We start from the raw sequence: 14,565 nt of genomic DNA, 5'->3' as shown, positions 1-14,565 counted from the left end.
GTTTGTGTTGTTGTTTGGTGTGTATCGGCTGTGCTGTTTTGCTGACACAGCAGCTCACAGACCAGGATGGAGAAGATGCTGGAAATAGCCTCAAGCTGAGTCTGGGAATCTCTCCGTCATTTTACTGAGAATAATATTGGTACTATTCCAAGATCATATGTCCCACAGGAGGTCAGATACAGTTCTTCTGACTCACAGGAGGTGTAGGATGGAGTCTGTCAGGGTTTCAGGATTCACTCGGTCAAATTTCAGTCATATAGTACGCAGTAGGCTGCTTTTTAAAGGCTCATTTTGTGTTTTTTTGACAAGATACATTTATCCTACTATATCCTTTCATCCTATCATCCCAGCTACCCTTCCTTCCATCTGATCAATCAGTGGTTCTCAGGTCTGACACTGTGGCATACAAAACTACAAAATTAAAAGAACCGTGCAACATTTCGTTGATATTCATTAGTTTTCTTTTACCTATGCTCTACATTTTGTAAGTTAAAGCATGATTGGATAGGTCCAATAAGTAATTAAGTCTCACTGAATCTAAAATGTGTCTGTATGTTCAGAGTCAGATTTGACTCAGTTATGACTCTAAAGAAGGAGCGTTTTTGAGACTAACTGTGCTGAATCAGGAACACTAAAAGTTTTTAATGGATTGCCTCCATGAGCTGTGTCACAACTTTTGCACCTCCAACTGCTGACTGTTGATAAGAAGCCAAATCAATTTTCAGAACACCAACCTCTGCATATCATTCCTTCCATCCTATCTATCCATTCTTCCTTCCATCCCATCTGTCCTTCCTTCCATCCTATCTGCTATATTCTCACGTTGATCCTATATAAGTTTCCTTCTTTCCATCCAGTCTACTGTATATATCCTTCATTTCATCCTATCTATCTATCTATCTATCTATCTATCTATCTATCTATCTATCTATCTATCTATCTATCTATCTATCTATCTATCTATCTATCTTCCTTCCTTCCTTCCTAGCTTATATTCTTCCTTCAGTTCAATCCTGTCTATCTGTCCTTTCCTCCATCGTATCTACTGTGAATATCCTCCATCCATCCTATCTATGTATCTTTTTTCTCCCCTCCATCCTATGTTCTCCCTTTCATCCATCTCTATATCTTTCCATCCTAACTCCTTTCCTCTGTCCTTTCTATCCTTCCTTCCATCCTATCTATCTTTCCTTTCTTCCACCCTATCTATCTATCCTACTGGTGGTCTTTAGCTCCTCCCTCTCGCTGTGAAAATAGTCAATCAGCAGCCGTGGCTTCACCACTTGAGAGTATTTACCACTGGTTGATTTGGAGGTGAAGACACAGAGGCTGATTGTTATGAACTCATCCTCGATCTTTATTTGATGTGTGTTCTGTGATCTTTTTTTGTCTGGGTCCTTTTTAATCTGTGGTAATCCAGTCAGTATCAGTGCGGCCTCAGGTTTTTATCCGGGACCGGAAGGCTTATCGGTTTATATTCACAGCCATCCAGAATGATGTTAAACTGTAATTCAGCCTAAATGGATTTATCCTAATACGGCTGGCAGATGGTTGGCTCACTGATCAGGCCAATATCAGTATCGAGGCATAAACATGACCATTGTGTCATGACCTCATGGTGGATGGGATTATTTTTACTCAATGGATCTTTGAGATCACTGAGAACCAAAGTAGAATCACCTCCCAACACTCCCTGTGTTTTTATTCCCTCCTCGTCCAGATGATGTATTCCACTGGTGTTGATCTGTGGTCATTAACCTTGTTGGAGGCCATATTTGACTTTTGCATGTTATTGTCCTGCAGTGTTGGAACTGCATCATGGGATTTTCAAATGTGTACCAGTAGGGCAGCATTATGTTAGTGTTCACTGTAGTCTTTGTCTGTGGTTGAGCTGAATAGGAGGCAGGTGAGCTAATACAACCCAAATCTACAAGAATGATCACCTTGTTTTGGACTCAATTTTTTTTTATGGAGGGGGCCTCAAACTGCTACCCAGGGGGCTAGAAATGGCCCCGTCCCTCTGACCTGCGACATGATGTCCAAAATATAATGTAGTAATACATACATAATAATAATAAGAGTATCTAAATAATACAATAAATTATTTTATTTTATATATTTAGCCTATTTTTTCTAGTCTTAGAAGCTACCCTTCATATACAGTTGAAATAAAAACACAGTTCTGCACTAGTGATTTTTAGCTAGCCATTTCCATCAGAAGTATTAAAGACCAATTCAAGTAACAGAAGAGTTTGTCTGCAATGCATAACTAACAAAAATGAACAGAAACTGCTTTTTGTTAAGCGTTATGAAAATATGTTAGTAAATGAAAATAAATTATTCTTCTGTAGTACTTGAATGTTGAGGTGGCCCTTCAAGGTGATGACAATACTAGCGGTGGCTCTGAGCCAATTTGAGTTTGAGAGCCCTGCTCTACTGTATACTACTATAAAGTAAACATTAAAGTGATAAAATAATATTTTTGGCTGCATTATTTATCTTTATATTATCAGGAAAACATATTAACACAGACAGATCCTATCAAAGTGTGGAACATTACTTAAACTTGCAGACTTTGCAAAAAATATAGTATTCATTTTGTTATTTTTCTAAACTAAATGTACTTCGTACTCTAAGTCACAGTCAGAATTATCAGCATATGTAGTTTGGACATAAAGTTTTGCTTCCATTGACGTTATTACTTCCTTGTTCTTCAGTATTTGGATTGTTGTTGGATGGATGGATTGATGAAATGGTCACACTTTATTTTACAGCACACTATTATAATAAACTGTACTTTATATCAAATTACAGGAAAAAAAAAAACTAGAAATAATATGTTCTTTATTAGTCAGTAAACAAAGAAAACTATACACTAATTAGACACCATAAACCTAACGGTGCACTAATAAGATCTAACAAGCCATACTTCGTATCAAACCAGACGTAATATCTTCTTTATCAGACAGTATTAGACCATTTATTTGAGGGCGATTAGGGACACATTACAACACAACTGTACTGTAAACTAAAGTGCTTTATTTTCCTCAGTTAGAACCGTATCAGACTTCATTAGAGGGTAATTAGGGACACATTAAAACAGAACTGCACTGCAAATTAAAGTGAAATCACACACTTTCTTTAGCTGGTCCCTTACAATTGGCAGAGTAATCAAGTCCAATGCCTACTTCTTATACTGCAATGAAGATTTCAAATCCTGTAAAGTCATCTGTCAGTGTGGTGGAGCAGGACACGCAAATAAATGGAGCACATACTGTAGAGTCACACAGAGCCATATGTGAACCACACACACAGTCGTCCAGCCAGCAGGGTTCAAAGATGCCACAACATCCAAGCAATGTTTTTTTATATTCCCCTGAATGCATCTGTTTAACTATTTATGTCCACATTTATTTATGTGAATAAGAGGGAGCTGAGGCCTTCAGCTCTGACGGTGGAGATGAACTTCGTGTGGGGAAATGTTACTTGTGCCTGTGTGCTTTTTTATGAATATTCACTGTCTACAGAATGCACTGAAACACGTGCACTTGTCAGATTACCATCAGATTCCTCAAGTTTATTCTTTTGTCTTTTTCAGAGATTATGAATGATGTAATCAAGAAGGTGAAGAAGAAGGGAGAATGGAAGGTAAGACGTTCACACTTAACATGAAATAACAAATGTTGGGTCTAATGGGGGGGGGGGGCACCGATGAGGAGAGATGAGACTCGAGCCAAAGACTACATCATCATGTTTCACTGACTAACATTTCTTCAAACAGACAAACAGATCAGTGAAGTGACCTATTTTAGAGCTTTGTTCAGATCAAAAGCCTGCAGCTTCATCTTGTGTTTCTCAGTTGAGGCTTTGTACATTTCTTCCATTCAATATATATATTTGATGCTGGACATTCTGATAAAGAAAATCTGCAAACTCATTTACTAATGGCACCTGCTTTATGTCTGGACTGATACATAATTTTCCTCACTGTCCAGCATTTGAATAACGGTCAGTAACTAATAAAATAAAATTATACTAAAATAATTGATAAGTCTAATTTGACAACATTTTGCTAATCAATCAAAAAATGCTGAACAAGCACTTTTTCCAGCTTCTCAAATATGAATATTTGCTTTTTGTTCATCTTCTTCGATAGTCAACGGAATATTTTGAGGTTTTTGGACTGTGACAACAGCTGCAATTTTTGCCTTTTTAAAGATTCCTCAAGAAGGAAACTGAGCTGATTTTGCACAACGTTCATATTAACTGCATCCTGTGGTACTCAGTAATAACAGTACAGTTGGACAGAGATCTAAAGTGTCTGTACTCTGTGCCAGTGGCCCAATTGAAGCACTTCTCATTTCTGTAAGTGAGTATGAGCAGTGCAACCTGCAGCCAAATAATCTATTAGTCAAATAATTTCAAGTTCCGGGAATCAGTCTTGAATAATGATTTGAGGGCTGTGCAGCTTTCCTGCTGAGCGAGCACCACAGGATATTCCAAACAATCACAAAGTTTAAGAAGAAATATTGTAAATCACATTAAAAGACAACAAGATAAACAAGCAAACTGACAAACATAAAAGATAGAATCAGTGCATGAAAAATATAACTACGAGAGCGAGCATATTTCAACAAGGGTAACAATAATATTTTCTCGGTAACTTAACACATATATATAAACGTTTTATTTATTCAAGTTAATTAAACTTAAAATCTGTAGTATTTATTTCAGGACATTAAATAACTTCTTCTAACTTTGACTTGAAATGATGACTTGAGTTGACTGAATGCACTGTACAGAGTTCAATCAACTTGATATGAATTAAATTAAATTCATTTTTAGAGAATTATGATCAGCATTTTAGCAGACGTCCCAGCATGCACTAACCCTTCTTTTTTTTTACTTTGAAGAATGCATGTATGATGGAAACCCACAGTACTGTGTTTCTCTAATACACTTCAAGAAAACCGTGATGATTAGTTTTGCATAGTCTTTGTTCCAACAGGAGCAGCTGCAGCTGTAAGTTTTGTGTGAAATGAAGAACTGACTTTTCAAATGTGAAAATGTAAAATCAAATGAATTAGTTTGTAATGTTTGTTAGTGTGACAGAACAGTTTTTGGTTCAATTTTCATACCTTAAACTAATTGAACTTGTTTTCTTAAGTACAATTAGATTAATACAACATTTATTTGACTAGAAAAAGTTTTTTGCTTTTGTTTTAAATCATTGCAAAATCACCTCAACTTCTCTTTACAAATTCAGTCAATTTAAAATTTAAGGCAGCCGGGACTTTTTTAAGTTAACAAATTTATATTTGGTATTTTCATTTTTTTTACAGTGTAGTTTTATCTGAATGAAGACAGTTTTATTGTTAGCAGCATTTAATGTGTAAACTGTGTTTGAATAGTCACTGTCTTGTTTCCCGTTTGCCAGGCGCTGATCGTGGACCAGCTGAGCATGAGGATGTTGTCGTCCTGCTGCAAGATGACAGACATCATGACAGAAGGCATCACCAGTAAGAGACCACGATCACAGCTATCATTTCTCTGTACTGTTACACCTTCTTTGGTTCCTTTGTGTAAGTACCTCTGTGTCTGTTTCCGCCTTTGTAGTTGTGGAGGACATCAACAAGCGACGAGAGCCTCTTCCCAGCCTGGAGGCCATTTTCCTGATTACACCCACTGAAAAGGTATTCATGTTCTCTCATTCATAGTGTATATTCAGGTGTGTCTGTGGCAGCGAGCAGGGAAGCCGCTGTGTTCAAACACACACGACTGTTGACTCAGCTGAGAGAAATCATGCACACATACGTCTTTGTTTCAATGCTCTCTCTCTCTCCCTCTCTCTTTCTCTGTCCCTCTCTCTCTCAAATTCAAATTTCAATTAGCTTAATTGGCAATACCATAAGCAATAGCTCCTGACTGACACTGGATTTTTGGGGCCGATGCCAGTATTAGAATTAAAAAAAAAAAAAAAAAAAGAATAAAAAAAAAACAATTAGATACTAAAAAGAAAAAGGATTAGGTATACAGAAAATAATAAATCAGTCAAATTTTTCATTAGTTTTCAGCCAATATTGATTGATATTTAGTACTTTAATAATTAGTACACTATTACCAAAGTAAGTTGTAGAAGGTTTAAAATGTGCTAGAAATACAGCACTTGCAGTATGTATGATAAGATGAGATGAAGTTTAACAGTTGAATGTATAGGTTATAGAAGAAAATCATGTTTACGGATATTGATGTCCCATATTTTGGGACATTATAGTTGGTACAGTGGCGTGGTGGTTAGCACTTTCACCTCACAGCATGGTGGGTTTGACACGGCCTTTCTGTGTGGAGTTTGCATTTCCTCTGGTTTCCCCCGCCATCAAAAATATGTATGTCAGTAATTCTCCTGTCAGTACTCCTGACTGAGGTGCTGGCTTTGACTGGCTTTTAGTCCTTGGGCAATGTACAGTAGTGCTAATAATTGCTAATAACTGACTGTATTATACTCTGTATGTTTGTATGATTGCATTAAAGTTGACTTTTATCTTTATATTTTGCCGCTTTAATGGGGTTATTCTTTTTTTCTTTCTTTTCTTTTTTTTTTTTTTTTTTTTTTGTTTTACCGCAAATAAACATTTTATTTTGTTTTGCTGTTTGGTCCTGTGGTTTGGTCTCTTTGGTTTGGTCTCTTTGGTCAGTCATTTTAAGCTTTACTGGCATGACATATAGAGCAGAAATGTAAAAATATACAGTGTGACTCTGCTGTCTTGTGTTTGTCTCTCCTCAGTCTGTCCACGCGCTCATCGCAGACTTCAAAGACCCTCATTCAGCTAAATACAAGGCAGCTCATGTTTTCTTCACTGACTGTGAGTAAAGACATGAGGCTCTTGTTCTAAACCACATGTTTTGTTAAAGAATTTAATTCCCAGTTATTAATAATTCATATGAATTCATTATTATTTATAAATTAATTATTTTCACTTCTTACTATTTTGTTATCATCGGCTGTGCTCTTTGCTCAGTCTTTTATAATTTTGTTTTCTGGTGGCGATGTTTTTTAAGCTCCTTGTAATATTTGAAGGCAAACTGCTCATTGTTGTTACAGCAGCCAGTAGTGTCCTCACATCCCCCCACTTTGCTTCCAGTTAATGATTTGTAGGTTCAGAGTTGTCTTTCAAAGTAATTAGGTGTTCTAAGAGAAACATGGAGTGTGTCTTTAATTCAGTTGATTAATTTGATAATGAATGTCATACATTTATTTTATCATACACACGTATACACAGACATACAGTACATGTGATTATGATTTCAGCCTCAGATAAAAAAAAAAAGGCAAAAAAATAAATCAAGCCAGTCATCAATGCAAGACAGAGTCCTTGTTGATATAATAATTTGAAGAGTTGTTGTTTGTACTAACATCATGTCAGGATTACAGTAGTTGTATTGGCTTCAGACCACACCTTCAAGAATAAAAACACACGTGATCTCAAGCTGAAATGTCTTTAAGGAATGCAGGTAGAGCAGAACTGAATGAGGCAGAACACAAATGATAAGAGGACAGAAACTCTTAGATAATGAAGAGTGAAAAATGACTCTGGCAAACTTCCTCTGTTCCCAAGAGGCGTTTTAGGAATTGTCACTTTTTAAGTTCCACAACAATATTTTTCAGTCGTTCAGCAAACAATATCTGATGTGGCCATCTGTCCTTGGTGAGCAGCAGTCAGGTCCAGCATGCTGCTGCAGTTAAAGGGAGAGTATAATTATCCAGCGAGCAGCAGCTGTGCCAGTCAACTCACCTGGCACTCGAGTCGTCTGCACACCTCTCTGTCCTGCAGCTGACTGCCACACATGCTCACCACAACAACATAAAAAATGCCTACATGTTAATTATAATTTTTTTTTTTCTCAATGTCACCATCTCCAGCCTGCCCTGATCCTCTGTTCAACGAGCTGGTGAAGAGCCGCGCTTCGAAAGCCATCAAGACTCTGACGGAGATCAACATCGCCTTCTTGCCCTACGAGTCTCAGGTAAACATCCAGCTGTGCGAAATGGTCCTGGTTAATAATATTGACTCTGCTGATGCAGCTTGTGCATGCACACCCAGTTACACAATGATTTCTAAACAAGGACACTATGACACCCATGTTAATAATGCATTATAAACATACTTAAAATGTGATGCACTGTGCTTTTAGCAATGTATAATTGTCACTATTTGCACTCATAAATACTCACAATGCTTTATAACGATAATCATGACAGTATGACACCTATGTCTACAACATTACAGTGCATTATAAACATACTTATAATGCACATACTGGGTGCATTCTATGACACCCATGTCAGTAATGTATTACAGTGCATTATAATCATATTTATAAGGTGTTATACTGTGGTTATAATAAAATGTATAATTGTAACAGTAATCTGAACAGTATGAACCCCATTTTTATAATGCATTATGGTGCATTCTAAACATGCTTGTAATGCATTATGCTGCTGTTATGGTGATGCATAATTATATGCTTAATTCATTATACTGTTCTCTGCACTCATAAGTATCCATCATTCTTTCTAACAATAATCATAACACAGTGTAAAGTATTTAATAATGACTTGTGATATAATACTTCATAACTGCTGGTCACTCAGAGTTATAATACATTATATCTCCATGCAGAATGTCAGTGAGTGACCAGCACAGTATGACACATTATGAGTGTGTCTATATCATCCATTATAGACACAAAGTGTATCACAGAAAGTGTTGCCAAGATTTCTAAAACAGAACCATGGATACAAATATCTTTTACACACCAGGCCTCTGGATTATTTTCCCAGTTTTCTTGCCTTAACTGACCTGCTTTTTTCTCCTCTTAGCAGCAGTGAATGGAAGCTGGTTGACTTTTATTGTTCGTTAGTGACTGTGAGTGAAAACCAGAGAGAGGGAGAGTAAGATCCAGAGATAGAAGGCTTGAGCACGAGCAGCGAGAGATCGATTAAGACAGGTGGGAGGAGGGAGATGCTGTGAAGGACACGGACAGGAATAGTAACAGCGAGGTTATTGGTTGTTCGAGTGAGGGATGGATAAAAAGAGAAACACAAATACACGTTCAGGTGGTCGCACGCTCGGCGTAATGCTGCTGACTCACCAGTCGCTCTGTTTAACGCCAGACTGTTCCAGAACGACTCCCATTTGTCACATTGCCTTCACTCCCTCCCACCTGCTTCTCCACCCTTGCTGTATTTCCAAAATCCTGCCTCCATCATGTTTTCCTCCCCCCTCCCTCTGTTGTCTGTTTTTTTTATCCCGCCATTCCTCCATCCCTGCCTTTGCACGTCGCTTGCGCTCTCTCCGCTCACTGCTCTCCATCAAGCTTTTATTTTTTCTTCTTATTTATATTTATCCCTTCCTCTCCTCCAACCATATTTTTCCTAATTTTTGCCTCCATCCATCCCTCTCCCCTCTCTTTGTATTACCCACATCTCTCCCCTCTGTCCATCCCATTCTGAAGATGCTGCTTGGCCCACAATGCTTTGCTCCTCTCCTGTCTACTATGATTAATTCAGAGTCAGTGGTTTTCTGCTCCAGGCAAAGTGCTGCCTCATAGCCCCGCCCCACAGGCTGATGCTCTCGCCCCATTGGACGAGTCAGGATCCACACAGTGGGCGGCAGCCAATGGTAGTAGGGATAACATATAGAGACCCTTCTGCAGAGCAGCATGTGACCGCGGACAGATGGGGAGGAAGGAGGGAGTGGTAGTGAGTGATGCAGGAAAGGAGAGAGGAGAGGAAACAAGGAGATAAGAGTAGAGGAGACACAACAGGGCAGGGAAGGAAAGAGGACTGTGGGAGGAGAGGAGAAAGATAGGGTTGGAAAACAAATGAGAGAGGACAGAAAACAGAAAAATACAGAAAGAGAATGGGAGGTGAGAGGTATGAGGAAATATAATAGGTGAGGAGGTGAGATGAGGTGAGAGGATGGGAGGAGAATTGGAGGGAGGAGGTGAAACAAGGAAAGAAGGACAGAAGAGAAGAGAGGTTAAGAAAGGAACTGTGAGGAAAGTGTGAAGGAGAGGGAACAAGGACATTCAAGGAGAGGGGAAGGCAGGAGAGGAGAGGAGAGGAAAAGGAAAGGGTGAGGAAACAAGGAAGTGAGAGAGGACTGGAGACCAAAGATTAAGGGAGTGTGGAGACAAAGAGGATAAAAAAAACAAAAAAAGGAGAGGAGAGGAAAGAAGATAACAGAAGAGGAGAGAATATTTAAATGAGCTATGTTTGATATTATCACAACACCTCAAGCTGGTTTACAGCAAGATAACATGCTGTCTGTTCACAGTAACCTGCTGGATTTTACTCAGAGCACACAGTTCACATTCTCCATGATAATAAAGATCTGTGGTTATGATCCAGTCAGCCTTCACACTGTGGAACCTGTTCCTGACTTAAAAAGAAAATGTACTTCAGCCAGCAGCAACACATCGCAAATGCAGACTGCACATTACATAAAAAAATTAGAGGAGTAACAACAATATAATCTACATTTTTCTACTGAAGTAGAAGAGCGACAGACTGTTTTGGCGAGGCAAACTTAAACTTGTTTTGTGTTTGTGTGTGCAGGTGTACTCTCTGGACAATGCAGATGCCTTCCACAGTTTCTACAGCCCCCATAAGACCCAGCTGAAGAACCCGGTGATGGAGAGGCTGGCTGAGCAGATCGCCACACTCTGTGCCACCCTGAAGGAGTACCCTGCTGTCAGATACCGAGGGTGAGCTTGATGACTTTTTAAGAAAAAACAAAAATCTGATTTCAGCTTATCAAATTTGAATAGTTTCTGGTTTCTTTTTTTTACCTTGACAGTAAACTGAATATTTGTAAGTTGTGGACAAAACAAGACATTTGAGGACATCATCTGGGGCTTTTGGAAACAGTTACCAACATTTTCCACCATTCACTGACATTTAACGGACCAAACAAATAACAGTTAATTGACAAAATAATGGTCAGATTAATAAATAATGAAAATAACAGATGCAGTTCTATCTTATTTGGTCAGGGAAGGTGTTAAAGGCACAGTAAACCACAAAATCAAAAAATGCACATTTCTCCTCTGTAGTGCTGTTATCCAACCATTATACTGGAGAGAAGGCCGATATCTGCAAAACTACCACCTGACTTTGTTATGTGCAGTCTCCTGTAGAAACTACTTTCATGGTGGTAGAAAGAAAGTAGTTCCTGTAGATTCTGAAGTAGTTGTCGTAGATTTTACTGCAGAAAGAAAGTCATTCCTACATGAAACTGCTCGCAACAAGGTCTGTGGATTATCTTTAGTAACTGGGTCATGATTTTTGGAAAGAGACACTGGTTTTGAATTTCCCAAATATATTTTTGGTGCTTTATGCATCACAAGCCAAGTGCCATTTAGTTCTGTTATATTGGAGAGAATACAGACGTCTCTACAGCTGATATCTCCAAAACGCTGCACCTCACACCAAAAAACTCCAGATGGATAAATTAGGTCAGGGGTAAAATATCAAAGATATTTTTGATTGTGGGATAAACTGTCCTTTAAAAACATACCCTGAATAATAATTTGTGTGTTTTTCCTCAAATGAGTTCAATTGCCTCAGAACATTTTTTAAAATAACAAAATTACATGCACTTTTGCTTCTGTAAAAACATATGACTTTTGTTTTTGTCAATTACAAGCTTCTGTAACACAAAAGGCTGCTGCACAGACTTGTGTGGGAGGAGAAAACCACTGGTGCTGCAGATATTACTGACAAAAGGGGGTCATAAATCACTTAATGTGAGGTCATCAAGTAAAATTCTTACATGACTGACTCAGCATGTTTACCAAAATAAATCTTCCCCCTTTGAGATCAGTGTCCTTTGGAAAGTGCAGTAAGGACAGAGCTGTGACACAGCCATCCCTTACACAGATGCTCTCAAAATGTGTAAAAGGTATTTTTATCAAAATGTTTTTCTTGTTTTTTCTTCTTGTTTCGTCTCATTTGCTTGTTTGAACGTGTCTTGTATGTTTGTCCTTCTCCATACTCCTTTGAACATTTATCCGACTTCGTGTCTTTCTATGTCTACTTCCATATGCTGCCATTTGTCTGTCCATCTGATCATCCATCCATCTGTCTAACTGTCTTTCTGTTAGTGAGTACAAGGACAACGCCACCCTGGCCCAGCTGGTTCAGGACAAACTGGACGCCTACAAGGCTGATGACCCCACTATGGGAGAGGTGAGCTCAGAAGAATTGTAATTATTGTCCCCTTATATTCCTGCCTAATGATTTGTTTTGCTTTCACATGTTGTCTCATATTCTTGTTGCACTTGTGGTATGTTCATTGCTCCTTTCATCCCTGTATGTGTGTCTTCCTTTCTTTCTGTAGGGTCCAGATAAGGCTCGTTCACAGCTGATCATCCTGGACAGGGCGTTTGACCCCGTGTCTCCTGTCCTGCATGAGCTCACCTTCCAGGCCATGGGCTATGACCTGCTGCCCATCGAAAACGACGTGTACAAGTACGAAAAACACAAAGGACAAAACAGAACAATGATAACTTGTGAAGGCTATGCTCCTTTTTTAATTAAGCTATAGGTTAAAGCTGCAGGAAGAACATTTTTTGTATAAATATTCCTAAATGAGTGTCTTTCAGTCAGGATGCATGTCTTTCTTCTTCAGGTATGAGACCAGTGGCATCGGAGACTCTCGTGAGAAGGAGGTTCTGCTGCATGAAGACGATGACCTGTGGGTGAGCCTGAGACACAAACACATAGCTGAGGTGTCCCAGTGAGTACCTTTCTTCATACTTTATACATCTCTTTTTATATATATCTTTGGATACTGAATTAAGCGATAAAACAACTTTTCTGTCACGTTTCTGACTCTCCTTTGCTGTTTGTGTTTTGTCATCAGGGAAGTGACACGCCAGCTGAAGGACTTTTCTTCCAGCAAGAGGATGAACACTGGAGAGAAGGTAGAGAGGCTGCTATGGGAAATGTTGATTACCATAATTCCTCAAATGTTGACCGCGGCTTTTATTTACCTCAGTTGCTGAGGACACGAGGCCTTTATAGGAAGCAGGCTTATATTACAAACAGGTCTTTATTTCTCATTCCTTTCCTTTTTGGGAATTTTCATTTTGGGAAATACATTTATTCACCAGTCTCATGTCTGTCCATTTAAATATTAAACTGAAACCAGCAGATGATTAGCTTAGTTTGACATAAAGGCTGGAAACAGCTACCCTGGTAAAGACACAAGTAGTTGCTTTTACTCTTTGGTTTTTGTACAGATTAAACAAAAGAGATAATGTTAAGCTTTAGAGATGCTGGTAAGATGATTTTTTTTAACCTTTGGACAGAACCAGGCTACCTGTTTTTCCCAAAGATTGGGAATCTTGTGCTAAGCTAAGCTAACTGAGTGCTTGCTAGAGCATCATATTTAACATTTGCCCAACATGTTGAACTATTCCTTTAATAATAATCAGAAAACACGATTAGATTTAAACATTATTTAATTAGTTTTTGCCTTTGTCATTTGTAACAACAGGACTAAATAAATTCACAATTAGATATTATTAAATTCAATTAAATTTAGTTGGTCATCAAAGACTGAGCTGCCTTATGTTTTGAGCTTTTTTTTACATTTCCAAATGGTGGAAACTCTTTGAGTGCTGAGTGGCCAAGTAGTTGTTCTTCCATTAGACCAACAGTCCAACATAAATATGTTCTGTTATCAGTAATGTAGTTTTAATAATATCTTGCACTGATGTTGATCACCACACTTTTATCTTTTCAGACCACAATGAGGGATCTGTCTCAGATGCTGAAGAAGATGCCTCAGTACCAGAAGGAGCTAAGCAAGGTGTGTGTGTGTGTGTGTGTATTGATAGGAGTACGTTAGTTGCCCTGTGTACGTGTGTAAATCTGCATGCTGACCCTGTGTGTTTTGTGGTTTTTTTAGTACTCCACCCATCTGCAGCTGGCTGAGGACTGTATGAAGCATTACCAGGGAACAGTGGACAAGCTCTGCCGCGTGGAACAGGTGAGACGGCAGGACAGAGATGAGATGAAGGAGGAAGGAATGAGAGTGCATTTTTTTTATGCTGTACAATTTTCTTGCACACAGATACATAAATCTAATCTGTAGATAAATGTTTTAACAAAGCCTGAAAATGAAAAATTTAAATGACAAACGTGCGACACCTGTGTTCTGTGTTCTGTGTTCTAGGATCTGGCTATGGGCACAGACGCTGAGGGAGAGAAGATCAAAGACCCCATGAGGGCCATCGTGCCCATCCTGCTGGACGCCAACGTCAGCACATATGACAAGATCCGTATCATCCTGCTCTACATTTTCCTCAAGAACGGTAAGGAGGAGACTACGGGCAACATGAAGAAATAAGCAGATTCCAGGAGGGTGTATGGGACTGAAGGAGGTCTTATAGGTTCTGTGAGGCAAGGGCACGTAGGAATTTATATGTGAGGAGGAGGAGGATTTTGTAAGAGATACTGGACTTGACTGGGAGCCAGAGAAAGTGGGTGAGGGT

General features: G+C 38.8%; 1 protein-coding gene across 2 annotated transcripts in view; it reads left to right on the top strand.

Moving 5' to 3' along the window:
- stxbp1a (syntaxin binding protein 1a) overlaps positions 1-14,565 on the top strand; it is a 44,800-nt gene that overhangs the window by 13,963 nt on the left and 16,272 nt on the right. For both annotated transcript variants that reach the window (XM_084745466.1, XM_084745467.1), the window contains exons 2-14: positions 3,599-3,648; positions 5,438-5,519; positions 5,617-5,693; positions 6,785-6,863; positions 7,922-8,025; positions 10,622-10,770; positions 12,169-12,253; positions 12,405-12,535; positions 12,696-12,803; positions 12,930-12,990; positions 13,815-13,880; positions 13,980-14,060; positions 14,247-14,385. In XM_084745466.1, coding sequence (XP_084601592.1) covers positions 3,599-3,648; positions 5,438-5,519; positions 5,617-5,693; positions 6,785-6,863; positions 7,922-8,025; positions 10,622-10,770; positions 12,169-12,253; positions 12,405-12,535; positions 12,696-12,803; positions 12,930-12,990; positions 13,815-13,880; positions 13,980-14,060; positions 14,247-14,385 — 1,212 coding nt within the window. The remainder of the gene's footprint in view (positions 1-3,598; positions 3,649-5,437; positions 5,520-5,616; positions 5,694-6,784; positions 6,864-7,921; positions 8,026-10,621; positions 10,771-12,168; positions 12,254-12,404; positions 12,536-12,695; positions 12,804-12,929; positions 12,991-13,814; positions 13,881-13,979; positions 14,061-14,246; positions 14,386-14,565) is intronic.

This window comes from Lutjanus erythropterus, chromosome 20, assembly GCF_056507025.1.
Source record: "Lutjanus erythropterus isolate fLutEry1 chromosome 20, fLutEry1.hap2, whole genome shotgun sequence".
Classification (NCBI taxonomy): Eukaryota; Metazoa; Chordata; class Actinopteri; order Lutjaniformes; family Lutjanidae; genus Lutjanus; species Lutjanus erythropterus.
The sequence above is the reverse complement of the archived record's forward strand: the minus strand, read 5'-3'. Positions and strand labels throughout refer to the sequence as shown.